Source organism: Echeneis naucrates, chromosome 1 (assembly GCF_900963305.1).
Source record: "Echeneis naucrates chromosome 1, fEcheNa1.1, whole genome shotgun sequence".
NCBI classification, from domain to species: Eukaryota; Metazoa; Chordata; class Actinopteri; order Carangiformes; family Echeneidae; genus Echeneis; species Echeneis naucrates.
This window is the reverse complement of record NC_042511.1, coordinates 1,478,383-1,491,946: the sequence shown is the minus strand read 5'-3', so window position 1 is coordinate 1,491,946 and position 13,564 is coordinate 1,478,383. Positions and strand designations below refer to the sequence as shown.

At 43.6% G+C, this 13,564-nt stretch overlaps 1 protein-coding gene across 1 annotated transcript; it reads left to right on the top strand.

Annotated features, from left to right (window-relative positions):
- Positions 1-2,416: 2,416 nt before the first annotated feature.
- Positions 2,417-10,901, top strand: LOC115038966 (MORN repeat-containing protein 4-like). Its single transcript, XM_029497273.1, has 4 exons — positions 2,417-2,483; positions 7,356-7,470; positions 8,972-9,081; positions 9,593-10,901. Exons 1-4 carry the CDS (start codon positions 2,417-2,419, stop codon positions 9,739-9,741), a joined length of 441 nt encoding a protein of 146 aa, XP_029353133.1. The 3' UTR covers positions 9,742-10,901.
- Positions 10,902-13,564: the final 2,663 nt, after the last annotated feature.

Below are 13,564 nucleotides of genomic sequence, written 5' to 3'. Positions count from 1 at the left end.
GAGAGACTAAATCAGGACAGCAGAGCTTTCTTATATTTGGGTCACCTTGATTTTTAATTTTTTCTTCCTTCTTCTTCTTCATTTGTCTTTTTTCGCCCCTTCAGCTTTTTAGAGAATTAAAACCTTATTGGCTTTGAATTCATATCACCTCATTTAACAAACCTGCAGCTGTTTCAGCGCCGGCCGGAACTATAAATCATGTTCCATAAAAGTGGCCCAAACAGAGGTCTAATCACCAAAGTGAGACATGAAACGGGGCTGTGTCGTTAAAGGGGGGCTCTCTGTCGGTTTATAATCCTACAGAGACAGAGAGGGGGGCAAATAAAGGAGGAGGGGGGTAAATGTTTTAGAGGAGGAGCACTCCGGCTAATTAAACCGGTGAACCCGCTGCCCTCGACAAAGATGTCTGCCGCGGAGGAGCGAAGGGCCAGCTCGACCAATAGGAGGGCGCGTTGATTCGAGGTGGCGGCTCGGCGGCCAATCAGCTCGCGGCGCTTTGAGGCGGGGGGCGGGAGGAAACGCTTCCCGATGCGGAAGAGGCGGAAATAAAAATAATAAAAAAACAAAACAAAAAAAAAAAAAAAAAACCCAAAACACACAACAACAACAACATCAGAGGAGCAGAAATCCTCCGACTGCCGCGGGGCTCTTTTCCTAAACGGGATGTAGAAAAAACGGACGGAGCTCCAACAGGTTTGTTTCACCGATCGTTGTGTGTCCGTGTTTGTGTTTCTGGCAGCGTCATGCCGGCAGGATGAAAGGGATTAGGGCGCCGTTACTGTGGCAACATTTGATGGAGGAAGCGCACTCCTCCTCCTCATCATCATCATCATCATCATCAGCAGCATCAGCATCAGCAGCAGCTGATAGCATTTAAATCATAATTCAGAATAAACGGAGCAGAGAAACGGAGAGGCTCCTGAACCCACCACAGCTGTTTAACAAGTGAAGGTGCGTTTGAGTGAAATGGGAGATTTTAAACCGTCAGAAACCACACAGTGAATAGTTCGATTCCCGGAACCCGAGGCCTCTCTGTGAGGAGCGTGTTCTCCCTTTACCTGTGTGCTTCCCTCCATGTTCCTCCCACAGTCCAAAAATGTGCACATTTGGATTTGTTTGTGCACGTAGGTGTGAATGGTTGTTTGTCTCGGTGACCCCTGTGACCCCTGTGGACCGACCGGACGGCCAACCTTTCAGGGGTCAGGGCACAAACGTCCTCCGTTCCCCAGTTTGTTCTGCTGAAAACAGGAACAGCTCGCCACCTTCAACACACATCGGTTTCATGTGTCGTTTCTTAATATTGATGTTTTTCTTTATTTGTCTCATATTGACACGCTGACTGCTGCTGCTGCAAAAAAGAAGCCTTTTTTGGTTTTCACAAAGACAAACGATAAATGTTCTTATGAGCATGTGGAGCGAGGAGGTGAGGTCTGATCACGAGTGGTCACTTGAGACGCACTCGAACACACCAGGTGTGAACTGTCGGACCTTCAGCTGTCCACTTGAGATCGCACCGATCAGGACGCATGTTAATGACACATCTGAGCGAGGCCTAAAATTCAGAAGAGTGCTGATATTGAAAGTTTCAAGCTCCACACACACACCAGCAGCATCCATTTATTTCCATGTAGATGTTTATTCAGATATGATTGTAATTATTATAGTTCTAACAGCATTTCTTTCTGTTCCTGCTCTATCACTGTGAACGAAAGAATAAAAACACAGAACCTGTAATCAGACAGTTGATTTTTACCTGCAGTGATTGTATCCCACAGTAATTGGAAGCGTCAGTATGGAGAATCTAAATAAAGCTCCATCACTTTGTCACATCTGTCTGGTGACATGAACGCCATAAATGAGCTATAAATCAGAACTTATCTGCAGCAGGACTCACATTTCTCCTCGTGTCAATGATTAATGCAGTTTACAAGAAACAGACAGCGAGGTGGTTAAAGTTGATGGTTGTCAACAGTGTTTGCTTGTTTTGTTTTGTTTTTTACATTAATGTGCATCCATTTGTTAGTTTACATGTTTTATCCCATTTGTGAATTCTTAAAGGTGCTCTGTAAACATCCAGTGTTGCATTTTGGCATGTCCTTGAGGGATATTTATATATTTATATCCGTGTGCGTGTGTGTGTGTGCAGCATGAAACTTAGAGTAGGACTGTGTGTGTACATATAAACACGCTGCAGCCTGCAGGGGGATGATGTGACGGCTGTGTATCTCCAAACTTTCTTGAAGTTTGTCGGCACTCTGAGCTCCTGACGGCATTAAAAACTACCAATTAGTCCTTGTTGGGTCAAAAGGTGGACACATTAATTCACCTTCTCCGAGTTCTTTTGCTCTCTCACTTTTGGGTTTTTCGTGTGTGTGTGTGTGCGTTTGTGTGGTTGTTGTGCGTGACAACAGGACACATGACCCTGACACGAGGATCCTTCACCTACTCAAATGGCGAGGAGTACCATGGCGAATGGAAAGAAGGCAAGACCGACCTCCTCCATCACTCCATCACTCCATCATCACCATCACCGGCCACATTTGCATGCACAGCGGAATTGTCAACACAATGCGATTAAAGGAATTATGCCTGACGGCCGCGCCGATGTTAGTGCCACACTTGTGTTTGATTCATGTGATAATGTCCTCAGTAGAAGTCAGCGTGATCACTCAGACTTTATCTGCATAGACACCAGTCGGACCGCTGCACGTCTGCGTGGCTTTTCTCGAGCTGAGAGCTCGTCGGCCCTGGACTGGTATTGTCACCTCGGTCGAGTGTCAGGGAAGCGGATGCTTGGAGGTCTGGATGGAACTGGTTTTTAGAGCGTGTCCTTTCTGTATGAGTATGAGATTGGAGGGAAAAAGTCAGGTTTTTTATCAGATCTGTGGAAGCTGTTTGTTTTAAATATACACCAAATATTGAACCTAACAGCTCCATAATAATAAAACTAGATTCAAAGATTTCCAGATGAGTCTTGTTCTACAAGCTCGATGTTCTCTGGGGCTTTTCGACTCATTTGTCCACAAACTTTCTGCCGGAGCGGCCCGTCCTGATTTATGGAAACATCTTGGGATCGAATGAGAAGATTAGTAAATGCAATAAGAAGCAGGCTGCTAGAAAGTTGCAGCTTTAAGGAATAAAAGGTGGGATTTGGTGTCAGACGTGTCAGGAGGAAGGTGGGTGGACGGTACATGAGTCACTGCAGCAGAAGTAGTTTGCTTTTAAAATAACCTGCACTCTCACACAAACAGATTGTACCTAATAGGGAATTATAAAAAAAAAAAAAAAAAACTGAAGTCGGTAACGACAGGCAAATCTACGCATGCATGCTCACAGACCATCTGGTGCCAGCGAGCCCACTGAGACAGGATATCTCACTACCTAAACCAGTATTTTCACGTTGACAGAAACCCTCGTTCAACCTTTAGGGCAAGGTTACACAAAGAACAAAAGTTTGGCACCAACACGGCGTGAGGCTGCGGGGAGAAACATATGGTCTCTGCACCGTGAGCGGAAAACTGTTAAACTGGTTTGGCTGTGATGCTCCGATATGTACGAGGTTTTAGTGTGTGTGTCTCCACTAAACGAGCTGGTGCAGCTCAGTGTTGGCTGTCAGGATTTCTTGGCATTGTGTTATTTTTTTTTTGTCACCACATTTATTTTTATGATCTTTTAGTAAAAAAACCAAACACCCAGTTTCATATATTTATATTCAGCATTCAGTCATATCACAAGCTCTTCATCAGCACCTTGAATTTCTTCATGAACCTCAGGGAATCTTTTAGACTATTGTGTATTTCCTTATACAATTGTCGTACAAAAGTAAATAAATCCAATTATACACATCAGTCATGATAGAACTCGTTAATTCGTTGTTGTTAAAGTAGTTACTGAAGTAATAAAACAATAAAAAGAAAAGTTGAACACAGAAACTTCCTCTCGTGTGTTTGGGTTGTTTCTCTCTTTATCTGATCAGTAGTTCTGCTCAGTAATGATGAAAAATCATGCCAACACAATAAACTCAGAAACAGACTCTGATTGGCTGTGACATCACCCACCGGAGCCAATAGGAGCGTCCGCTGTGGAGACGTGACTCTGGGCGTCACTATCAAAGATGGAGGATGAGAACGGATGGACAAACACACAGAAGGAGTCAGAGAGTCGGACTGATCTCTGGATCAAACTGTCACAGAGCAACAGCGTGACTTTTAGAAACACATTAACATTTATGGGCTGAATGAAGAAAACCATTTGATGGGATTGAAAGCTCCAGAGGAGCCACTAAACCGACTTAGTGGTTGGATGGTTTTCCAGCTTCCAGCCCTCCAACCTGAACCCAAACCTGAGTTAGGTTAGAATAAATTCATCCTCAACATTAGATGACCTTTGTTATCCAGCAGTTACAATAACACAGCTGGGGAGCAGCTGCCGTCACACGGGAATCGAACGCCGGTCCTCCTCCGGCCTGAACCTCAGATACAAACATTCACTCCACAAAAGCAGATAAATATCTGAAACCGCTCACACCCTGCTCCAACAAAAAGTTCTATCATCGCACATATTCTGAAACTGTTTTTGTATTCTTCTTTCTTTCAATCTTAAAATAAAACCGTCGTTTTCCAGTTAAATTTTTTTTTTATATAATTTCTTTGCAGTCTGGTTTTTAAATAGTTTTTCTCCTAATGTCAGCAGAGTCAGGATTAAATTGTGCAGCAGCTTCACAGTTTTAACATTGTTGGTTGAAACAACACTGCTGAAAGCTGTGTGTGTTGTCATGAACACAGATGCGTGTCGTTCCCTCCGGTCCATGCATGCAAAGTCACTGTTTGCACACAAACATGCCGGTGCATGTCGGACGGAGGTCTGCGGTGTCACATGAATAATTCAGAGGAGCGCCAGCTGGAGGCAGACCCGGGCGCTCTCCTGTTACAGGAAGTAGCTCGGGAACATCCAGAACAGCCAGGAGCCATTTGCTGCTCCGACTTCCCCCACGCGGTCATTTAACTTCGATGCATTACCGCTATTGATTGACATAAAAGCCGGACAAATTCTCCTAAACCATAATTAGCTGTGGACCGTGACCCAACACCAGATCGGAGCAGCTGAGCGACAGATTAGAGTCTGGAGGGATCAGATCCGAGGAGCCGCCGAGGAAAACACTGTCCCTTCCTGCTGCTGATAATCTGCCCCCCCAGTAAAAAGTAAACTGTTGGCTCGCAGCGGTCTGAAAGCTCACGCTGAGTCCTGCTGACCTCCATGACCTGTTTTTCTTTTTTACCATATACACTTAATGGAGTGTGTGTATGGGGGGGGGGGGGGTCACGCTCAGATTTGCACATATGGATGCAGCGGAGAGAAGACTTGGGAGATGGAATGCAGAGCTCCAGATTTAGTTTGGGCCAAATCTCCTGCTGAGATTAGGCAGCACTTTAAGCAGCCCTGACAGATGGACTGCCTAATTTACTTTACCATTAACTGGGGGGCAAAGGGACAGCCCCCCCCCGCCACCCCTCCTCTAAATCCCAATCCTCCAGATTTTCCTCTGGTCTCTCCTCTCCAGTTTCAGCTCTCAGGAAATCCTATTCCTCGCTTACCGCTGCTGCGAGGAGCCCAGGACCTTCATCCTCCTCATACGCTGCCATAACGGAGGACGGCGAGGAGACGTTCCCTTCCTGTCTCCTCCGACCGCCGTCCTCCGCTTCCTGGAAAGTAATTACAGAATTAGGAGGAAGATTGAGTCTCAGCGTCACCGTGACATTTTAAAAGTGGATCACTTTCTTCTGATAGTCTCTTCAACTGCGAAATCTTAATTTTCACTTAAAATAGTAATTTAAGTGCAAATTTTATATGTACAAAAAAAAAAAAGACATTTTCATTCCCTGGAAAGTGTCAACATCTGTTTAAGGTCTTCAAATCGTGTTGCTCACGTTTAAACTTTGAACCTTCAGAGTATAAAATAATCCACACGTTTACTCAGTAAGTAGGCTGCGGAGCCATGGATGAAGTGTTCCGCATACGCGTTGCCATGGCAACAGCACCAGCAAACATAGATGTCCTGATCCTGAAGTTAGGAAAAGCAATCACAGAAGATCATAACAGATTTGGTTCATCTCTGTGGATTATAAACCAGAACATCTGTCTTTGTATACGTATACTTTATTTCTCAAAATAATCATTTTTAGAGCAGATAAAAAATGTGAAAATAAATAAGTAGAACAAAATAACATAAGTTAAACTGTTCAGTGATTCTGATCTTCAATGTGGTCAGAGGATCAGAAATACAAGGGAACTAAATATAATAATAATAATTATGAAACACACAAAGAAAGAATAAAGGGGGAACTGATTTAAAAACACAGCACACACATCTTCGTTTCCAAATCCAGACTGGCGGATTAGAAAACTACAAAATGTCAGACTGTAACTGGATGCGTGTACCTGAATGTGAAGGGACATCAAACTTCTGCACTCACAGTGATTCTGTCCCGCTTCTGCGTCCAAGGACTCACTTCAGGCTGGAGAGCACCAATCTGTTGCTTCTCTCCGAATAACGAGGAGGATGTTGTTGAGGGTTTGAGCTGAACAAATATTCACCTCCAAAACATTTAAGCTTTCAAGGATAGACTCAGCTCCTCTTTTGTACATTGATGGAATTCACAGAGCACGTTATCCTCTCAAAACTAATTGCCTGGATTAAATAAACACACGGGACGAGTGGTTCGACTCGCATTAAAATTTGGCCTCCAAAAATATTAATTTTTCAAGGACAGAATCAACGGCTGATAGAATTCAGTGAGCAGATTCATTTAAATTGGATTGCAATGGCTCGGAGGATAAAAAGAAATATTACAATACAAACACGGAATCTGGGTAATGCAACAGGATTGTTCTCAGCTCGGCGACGTATGCAGCATCAGTGCAATGAAACATTCTCATTTGTCCTATTTAATCATGAATCCTTGAAAAAAAAAAAAAAACTCTGTCTGTAAGATACAAACAGGATATTCTCTGTAGTAAAGACTCATAAACTGGAAGGTTCAACTTTTGGCACCAGAAAGGCCTGAAACACGCGATCGGGTATCGACGAGCGCTAACGGCATTTAGCTAATGGCTAATGTTCATGCTGATGTCACAACCTTCAGAGGAGGAGCTTCCTGAGCTTCAGCTGAGCTCCATCTCCGCGACGTTGTGATGTCACAGTGAAGCCGACCAAATCTCATCACTTTACTTCATCCTCAGAGACATTTGTGTTCGACTGCATCACAATTAGTGTTTCAATTCATTTTTGAGTTATGACCAAAAATTAAGGTGTGATATGAGAACACAGTGACCTTTGACCTGTGTGTGCACTCCAGGTCTGCGTCACGGCCTGGGTCAGCTGACCTTCAGCGACGGGACGTGCTACACGGGACAGTTTGAGAACGGCCTCTTCAACAGCTGTGGGATTCTGGTCTTCCCCGACGGATCCAGGTCTGCGCCTCACTGTCTGTTGACCTTTGACCTTTTATGACATAAAATGAATCTAACAAATGTTATCAATTGACCGTTTACTATTGAGAAGAATAAACTGAATGTATTGTTGATGTATTTATGACCTTTTGATATCTAATTTATGTTTTCATTATTTATTGGGACACGTCCTGTAAACTGTTCGGACAATATTTGAATATTCACACAGTTTCTCTGCAGCCCAAACAAAAAGTCTGCTTCAGACAAGTTCAGAGTGAAAGCTCAGCTTTTAAAATCACCACCGATCTGAGAAGTTTTGTTTTTTCTTGTCCAATAGAGTTGATTGGCTTGCGACACGACTGAATTTGAACCATATTTCATTTTAATTTCATGGTGAATATTGCATCATATTTATGATACAAATTCATCCTTTTGTCCATAAAATGAAGATGGTAAACACTAAAAATAAAAATTATACTTTTGATTATCAAAATCATTATGAATTATTTTGCTGCTGAAGTGTCATGAAATCAGTATCTGTATGATAAAATCTGAGACATAAAGACAGAAATGAGTGACGCTGGTTTATCAGCCTCAGAGAAATAAGAGCTGCAGCTGGTGTGAGATTATCAAACTAATTCCAGCATTATTGGAGCACTTTCTCAACAAGGTGCTTCCTTGTCTGTTTGTTTTTTAGCCCTGGTCTTTCCAGAGCAAATGAAAACATCAGTGTTTCATCTGCTCCCTCTTTGTTCAGTGAAAGGCTGCAGACGGAGGAAGAGACCAAAGCCGACTCGGTCCAAGGCTGTCTGTTGTGCTATTTCTTGGAAGAACCAGTTTGGTTCATTCTTCAAATTCTTCCCCGCTGTGGAAGCTTTTTTTTTTTTTTTTTAATGTGTTGACTTCATCTTGGCTGGAAAATCTGTGAAATATTTGCTGTCTGAAGGATTTAAAGGTTGTTGACTCTGAAGCTTGTTTGTTGTTCAGATAATGTGGAGGCCGTTAACTTCAGTTTCAGGTTTAACGGTCCATCAGTCTGAAGACCTCTATTTGGCCTTTGATTTATAAATCAGCCCGTTTTTAGAAACTGGGCCTTCAAGAGAGTCTTCGCCCTCGTTTCGGCCCCCAAGCCCCGCCCAGTTGGACCCGCCATCCAACCACAACAGCCAATACAACGACAAATACATAAAACAGCACAGATTTGTTTCCGGCTCTTTCATGTTGTTGAGTTGTGTGTCACTGTTTCCCTCCTTCTGTCGTTAATGGGAAGAGAAACAGCATTAAAACAATTATCTTTTATCACGATCAGATGATTTGATGATGGTTTGCATCGATTTTTGTTTTAGATTCCAAAAGCAAAGCTGAAAACTGAGAGCTGCATTAAGTCCAAACGTTTGTCACTTTCCTTCTTTCTTTGACTTGCCGTCCTTAAAGTGCTTCGAAGGAGCTTTTATCGTGGAGCTCAGTGGAGGAATGTCAGTCCAGTTACGGTCTTTGTTCGTCACTCTGTTTTCTTTTGCAGGTATGAAGGTGAATTTGTGCAGGGGAAGTTTCAAGGCGTCGGCGTCTTCACCCGTTTCGATGGGATGAGGTTCGAGGGCGAGTTTAAAGGCGGATGTGTGGACGGTTTCGGTAAGACCTCATCACGCCGCCGACGCTGACATCCACTCCTCACGGTGCAGATCCTTCTCAGTCCCCGTGTCGTTACTGTGGCTGCTCTTCTATAAACCAGCTGATAGTGATCAAAAGTTTTGATGTGGAACAATGTTAGTTTTTGTTTAATGTAGTTAAATGAAGTGAAAATGGAGATAAAGAATCAGCTTGGACCTGCAGAGCGGTCGATCAGAGTCAAAAACGTCCTGGTTTGATAAGATTAATTAAATAAAGTCCGATTTGTGATCATTTTAATCTTTCTAGGCGACTTTGCATCCTAACTTCAGTTCCCACTGATGTCATGTGACATCAGTGTGTGATAATGTTCATCCAATCATCGTCATCTGAAGTCCTCTGGTTTATCTCAGCCCCCCCCCACCATAAACTCATCAGAAAGGAGCGACATTTTCCCATTGACTTCAACACAACCTGACAGTGGAGTCTTTAGATAGAATGAAGGTTTAAGGCTGGCTCCTCTTTACTCCGTCAGGAATGCTGACGTTTGCGGACGGCGGCGGCGGCGGCGGCAGCCATGAAGGACTGTTTGAGACGAACCAGCTGACGAGGAGAGAGAACAGCCAGGCGGCCGTGCAGAAGGCGCAGGCAGCTGCCGCCAAGGCCCGAGCTCTGGCCATGTGACCTGCACGACACCACCCACAGTGCCCCAGAACCTCCCATCGTCCGCCTGCTGGTTCGAGCCGCTCTGTTTCTTATTTATGACAAAACAAACTCCTCACCTGTGCTGTCGAAATCGATTTTGTAGACGTTTCTAAAAGATCAAACAGCCACTGATTCAGGATCAGCTGAGCCAAACACAGATTCACTGTCCAGTTCGAAGACTGGTGCTAAATCTGCTTCAGGGTCAGTTCACCTAAAAAAACACAGAAGAGTCTGGGCCTCGGTGTCATCGTGTTTTATAGAAGCAGCCTAATTACGCTGCTATCAGCATCTGTGAGTAATTAAAGTTATTAATAACTAAACATCACAGAATCAATTTCGAGATTTCATTATCTTTCCTGATGAGAAGGTGGCAGCCTAATGAATGTTTACAGCTCATACCTTAACGTGAGATGAGCAGCAGCAGAAACGTCTGACACGCTGAGATAACAGCTGCACTTTACTGAACCAGCCACCTCAAAAAGTGTGTTTTATCGAACGGATCGAAGAAAAGCCGATCATTTGCATCCCTGACAAACCGCCGCCAAAAAATATTTCATGGATCGAATCTGATGATGGCGACGCGACGTTTGCTAGTTTTGTTTTCAGCGACAGAAACTCGACCACGTGACCACGGTCAGCAAAATCTGGTCACTGCCTCCTGTTGCCTAGCAACCTTGATGACACGTGACTCGAACCGGAGCATAAAAGGCGTTTACAACAGAAAGCCGACACATCGACTTCCGACTTTCAATGTGGCGGCTCGGTGAGACAGTGGTTAGCACCTGCACCTTGCAGCGAGAAGGTTGCGGGTTTGAACCCAGGAAGAGGTTGGATGTTCTCCGGCTTCCTCCCACAGGTCAAAGGTTAACCTGCCATCGAACCTTCGTAGATGACAGACAGACTGATCCGGTTTTTATTGTCGTATTATTCTGCAGTGAATCTTTGTAAAAGGATCTACAGGACATGTTTGACGTCACACCAACAGTCTCTGCTGTCGCCGTGGTATCAGCGGCCATGTTTTGGATTTGGCCAGCTGAAAGCCTGCTCCACCCCCTTGATAGGGTCACAGAGCTGAGCGATCAAAGCTCGTTATAATGAAGTCGTGTGAACTAAATTGTTGTTGCAGTCGGTGAATCTGAACAAACGGATTTTTATTTCTATGAAGGTTTTCCGATTAGAGCAGACCCAGACTTTCTCGTTGAAACACGTTATCAGGAAACCATCGACCTGGACAATAAAAACATCAGCAGCTTTATTTTTCATCCCAGACACGGAGGAGCGTTTTGACCTTCAAGTCGCCCCATCGGTATTTTCTGTACAAAAAAACCAAAAGAACCTCTCATTGGTGCTCCAGCATCTGAAAACAGCTCAACTTTTAGTCGGTAGACGTGTCAGGAAGGTGAAGGTCTCACTGTATTTTCACTCAGTGCCATTAAAGCTCAGTCTGATCACAGATCCTCCTCAGTGCTAAACACACAGTGCCAACCGGCTGCAGCTGATCCCCAATCAGTTTATTTTTTTATTTCAGACTTTCTTTGTGTCTGTCGGGGCGATGCAATTTGGTAACGCGCCATTTCTGCCTGAAGTTCGGCTGTCTGTAAACTCGAAGGGCTTCATTCCAGAATCTGACATCTAAAAACTAAAATTGTAACATCCACCATTAATTTGAACACCAAAAACCAACTTTACTATTTACTATCGTTGTTCTTGTTATTTTGCTGCATGTTGCTGAAGTGAAACTCTTCGTCAGCACTGATTAATGATGTCACTGTCAGTGTTTAATGTTTGTGTGTAAATGACCGACCCCGCCCCCCCGAGGGTAAAAAGGGTGGGGGTGTAACTGTAACTTGGGAACTTAACAAAGCCTATAATGAGCTCTAACTAACACGTATTTCACGAGTGTCGTGCCTGCTGGGAATCAGCATCTGTCTGTTTAATGAGACGGTGTGTGTGTGTGTGTGTGTGGGGGTGGGTTCGGGTATTAAATGGAAAATGTTAATTGTCAGTTATGTGATTATCTCAGAGTACAATTAATTTAGGCTGTGCTTTGCCCCCCCCCGATGATCCCGCCCCCTCACTGAACTATTTGACTGTTATGTGGAAACCAGCTGGACTGACAGAGGCATCGCACACCTTTTAATTGGCTCTGGGAGCCAAACTGACACTCAGTTAACTGGAGCTAGTTTCAGATTTGGTGGTGGTGGTGTCGGGGGTGTCGTGTTAATTTCAATTATCTCGTCTTGTGCACTGTGTTCGTATTTGCAGCAGAAACTCTGACTGCCGTGTTTTCTCACTGATCCCTTTAAAGACGCACCTTAAAATGTGAACTTGAAAAGTTGCCGTTCGATATTAAACTGTTTTCACTCAGCAGAGGAAGAAGAAGAATGGGGGGGTCAATTCAGGTTTCGTCTCAATAATGTAAAATCAACTGCAAAAATAATCTGATAATAATCCGACGGCCAAAATAAAGATGAATTCAGATTTTCCTGTTGTAGATCATACAGACCAATAAATAACCAAGCCATCATAAACTGCTCTGTCTGAATTCTGTTTTAACGGCCTGATGAGAACTTTCTGTTTCTTCTTCCTCTCGGCTGACGCTCTTGTTTCGCTCCTCTCTCTTTCCCTGAATGTAAAGTTTCATTCTTTCTCTTCCACTGTATTTCTCACTGTTACTCTGATTATTTAAGCCTCGCTGTTAAACCAAACCTGCCGCCGTCGTCGTCACAGTAAAGAGAGAGCACGGTTCTGAGTTCATCGAGTGCCTGAACTAAAACCTTCTTCTACTGTGCTCTGAATACTGAGCGACTGTTTTACTGTTTCCTGAACATTTCTCTGCGTGCTGAGGAAAAAGGAAGACAGCTGGCTGAAAAGGAAAATACCAATATTAACTACATTTGTGTCAAAGAGTCTGGAAGGACTTTTTGGTTTTCAGCAACAGAAAAAAAAGATTAAGGCCCCACATGGTCCAGATGTTTTATTTTGAAAATCCCCATTCCACATCACTGAAATGAAACATGAAGACGGTGTGATCTGGGACTCTGGGCCAGTCCAGTTTTAGATGACGACCCTGATGATGTCACTGTGATGTCATCAGGGTTATTAGCTGCTACAGTTTTATTTTGAAGAGCTCCATATCTGGAAAATGTATTTAACAAAATAAGAGTTTTCACTAAAAGATGCACTCCACTGACTTCACATTTATTTTAAAGTCAGTGATACTGTTGATTTGAGGGTTAGGGTTATGACATCACTGTGATGTCACTGGACTTGGCCATGGAGTCCAGTTGCATCATGGGAAGTGTAGGAACTGATGTTTTGGAGACGAGCTGGTAGAAGTGAGGATATCTCAGTGAATCCAGGTATTAATGATGTCACCCGTAGCTGCTCTCTGATTGGCCGACAGGATTTTAATTTTGGTCCAAGTTTGTTGCCGATCTTTAAATGGCAGTTTTCCAAAACAACTTTAAAGATGCTCTGTGGAGTTATTTTCTAAACACACACACACACACAGTGTTTATCTTTGAAGTTCTTCTTCTTCTTTGCTGCCTTTGTTGATCTGTTTCCTGTTAACCAACAGATCCGGATCCTCAGGTGTGTTTACAACACAAACCGGCTCATTAAAACCTTCACAGGTCGGCTCTTTCTGGAGCTTTCAGCTTCGTCTCTTTGTCTTCTTTGACGGATCGATGTTACACCTCAGTAGCTCACTCACTAAATCTGAACTGAAATGTGAAATTATCTCACTCACTGAAGTCAGAAATGAGCTGCAGGGGAAAAAGTCCTCATTAAAAAACAAAAG

Excerpts from the sequence above, each read along its gene's own strand:
- LOC115038966 (XM_029497273.1), top strand. The coding sequence starts at position 2,417 with ATGACCCTGACACGAGGATCCTTCACCTACTCAAATGGCGAGGAGTAC. Across the intron at positions 2,484-7,355 it reads CCATGGCGAATGGAAAGAAG|GTCTGCGTCACGGCCTGGGT; the intron begins GCAAGACCGACC and ends TGTGCACTCCAG. Across the intron at positions 7,471-8,971 it reads GTCTTCCCCGACGGATCCAG|GTATGAAGGTGAATTTGTGC; the intron begins GTCTGCGCCTCA and ends TTTCTTTTGCAG.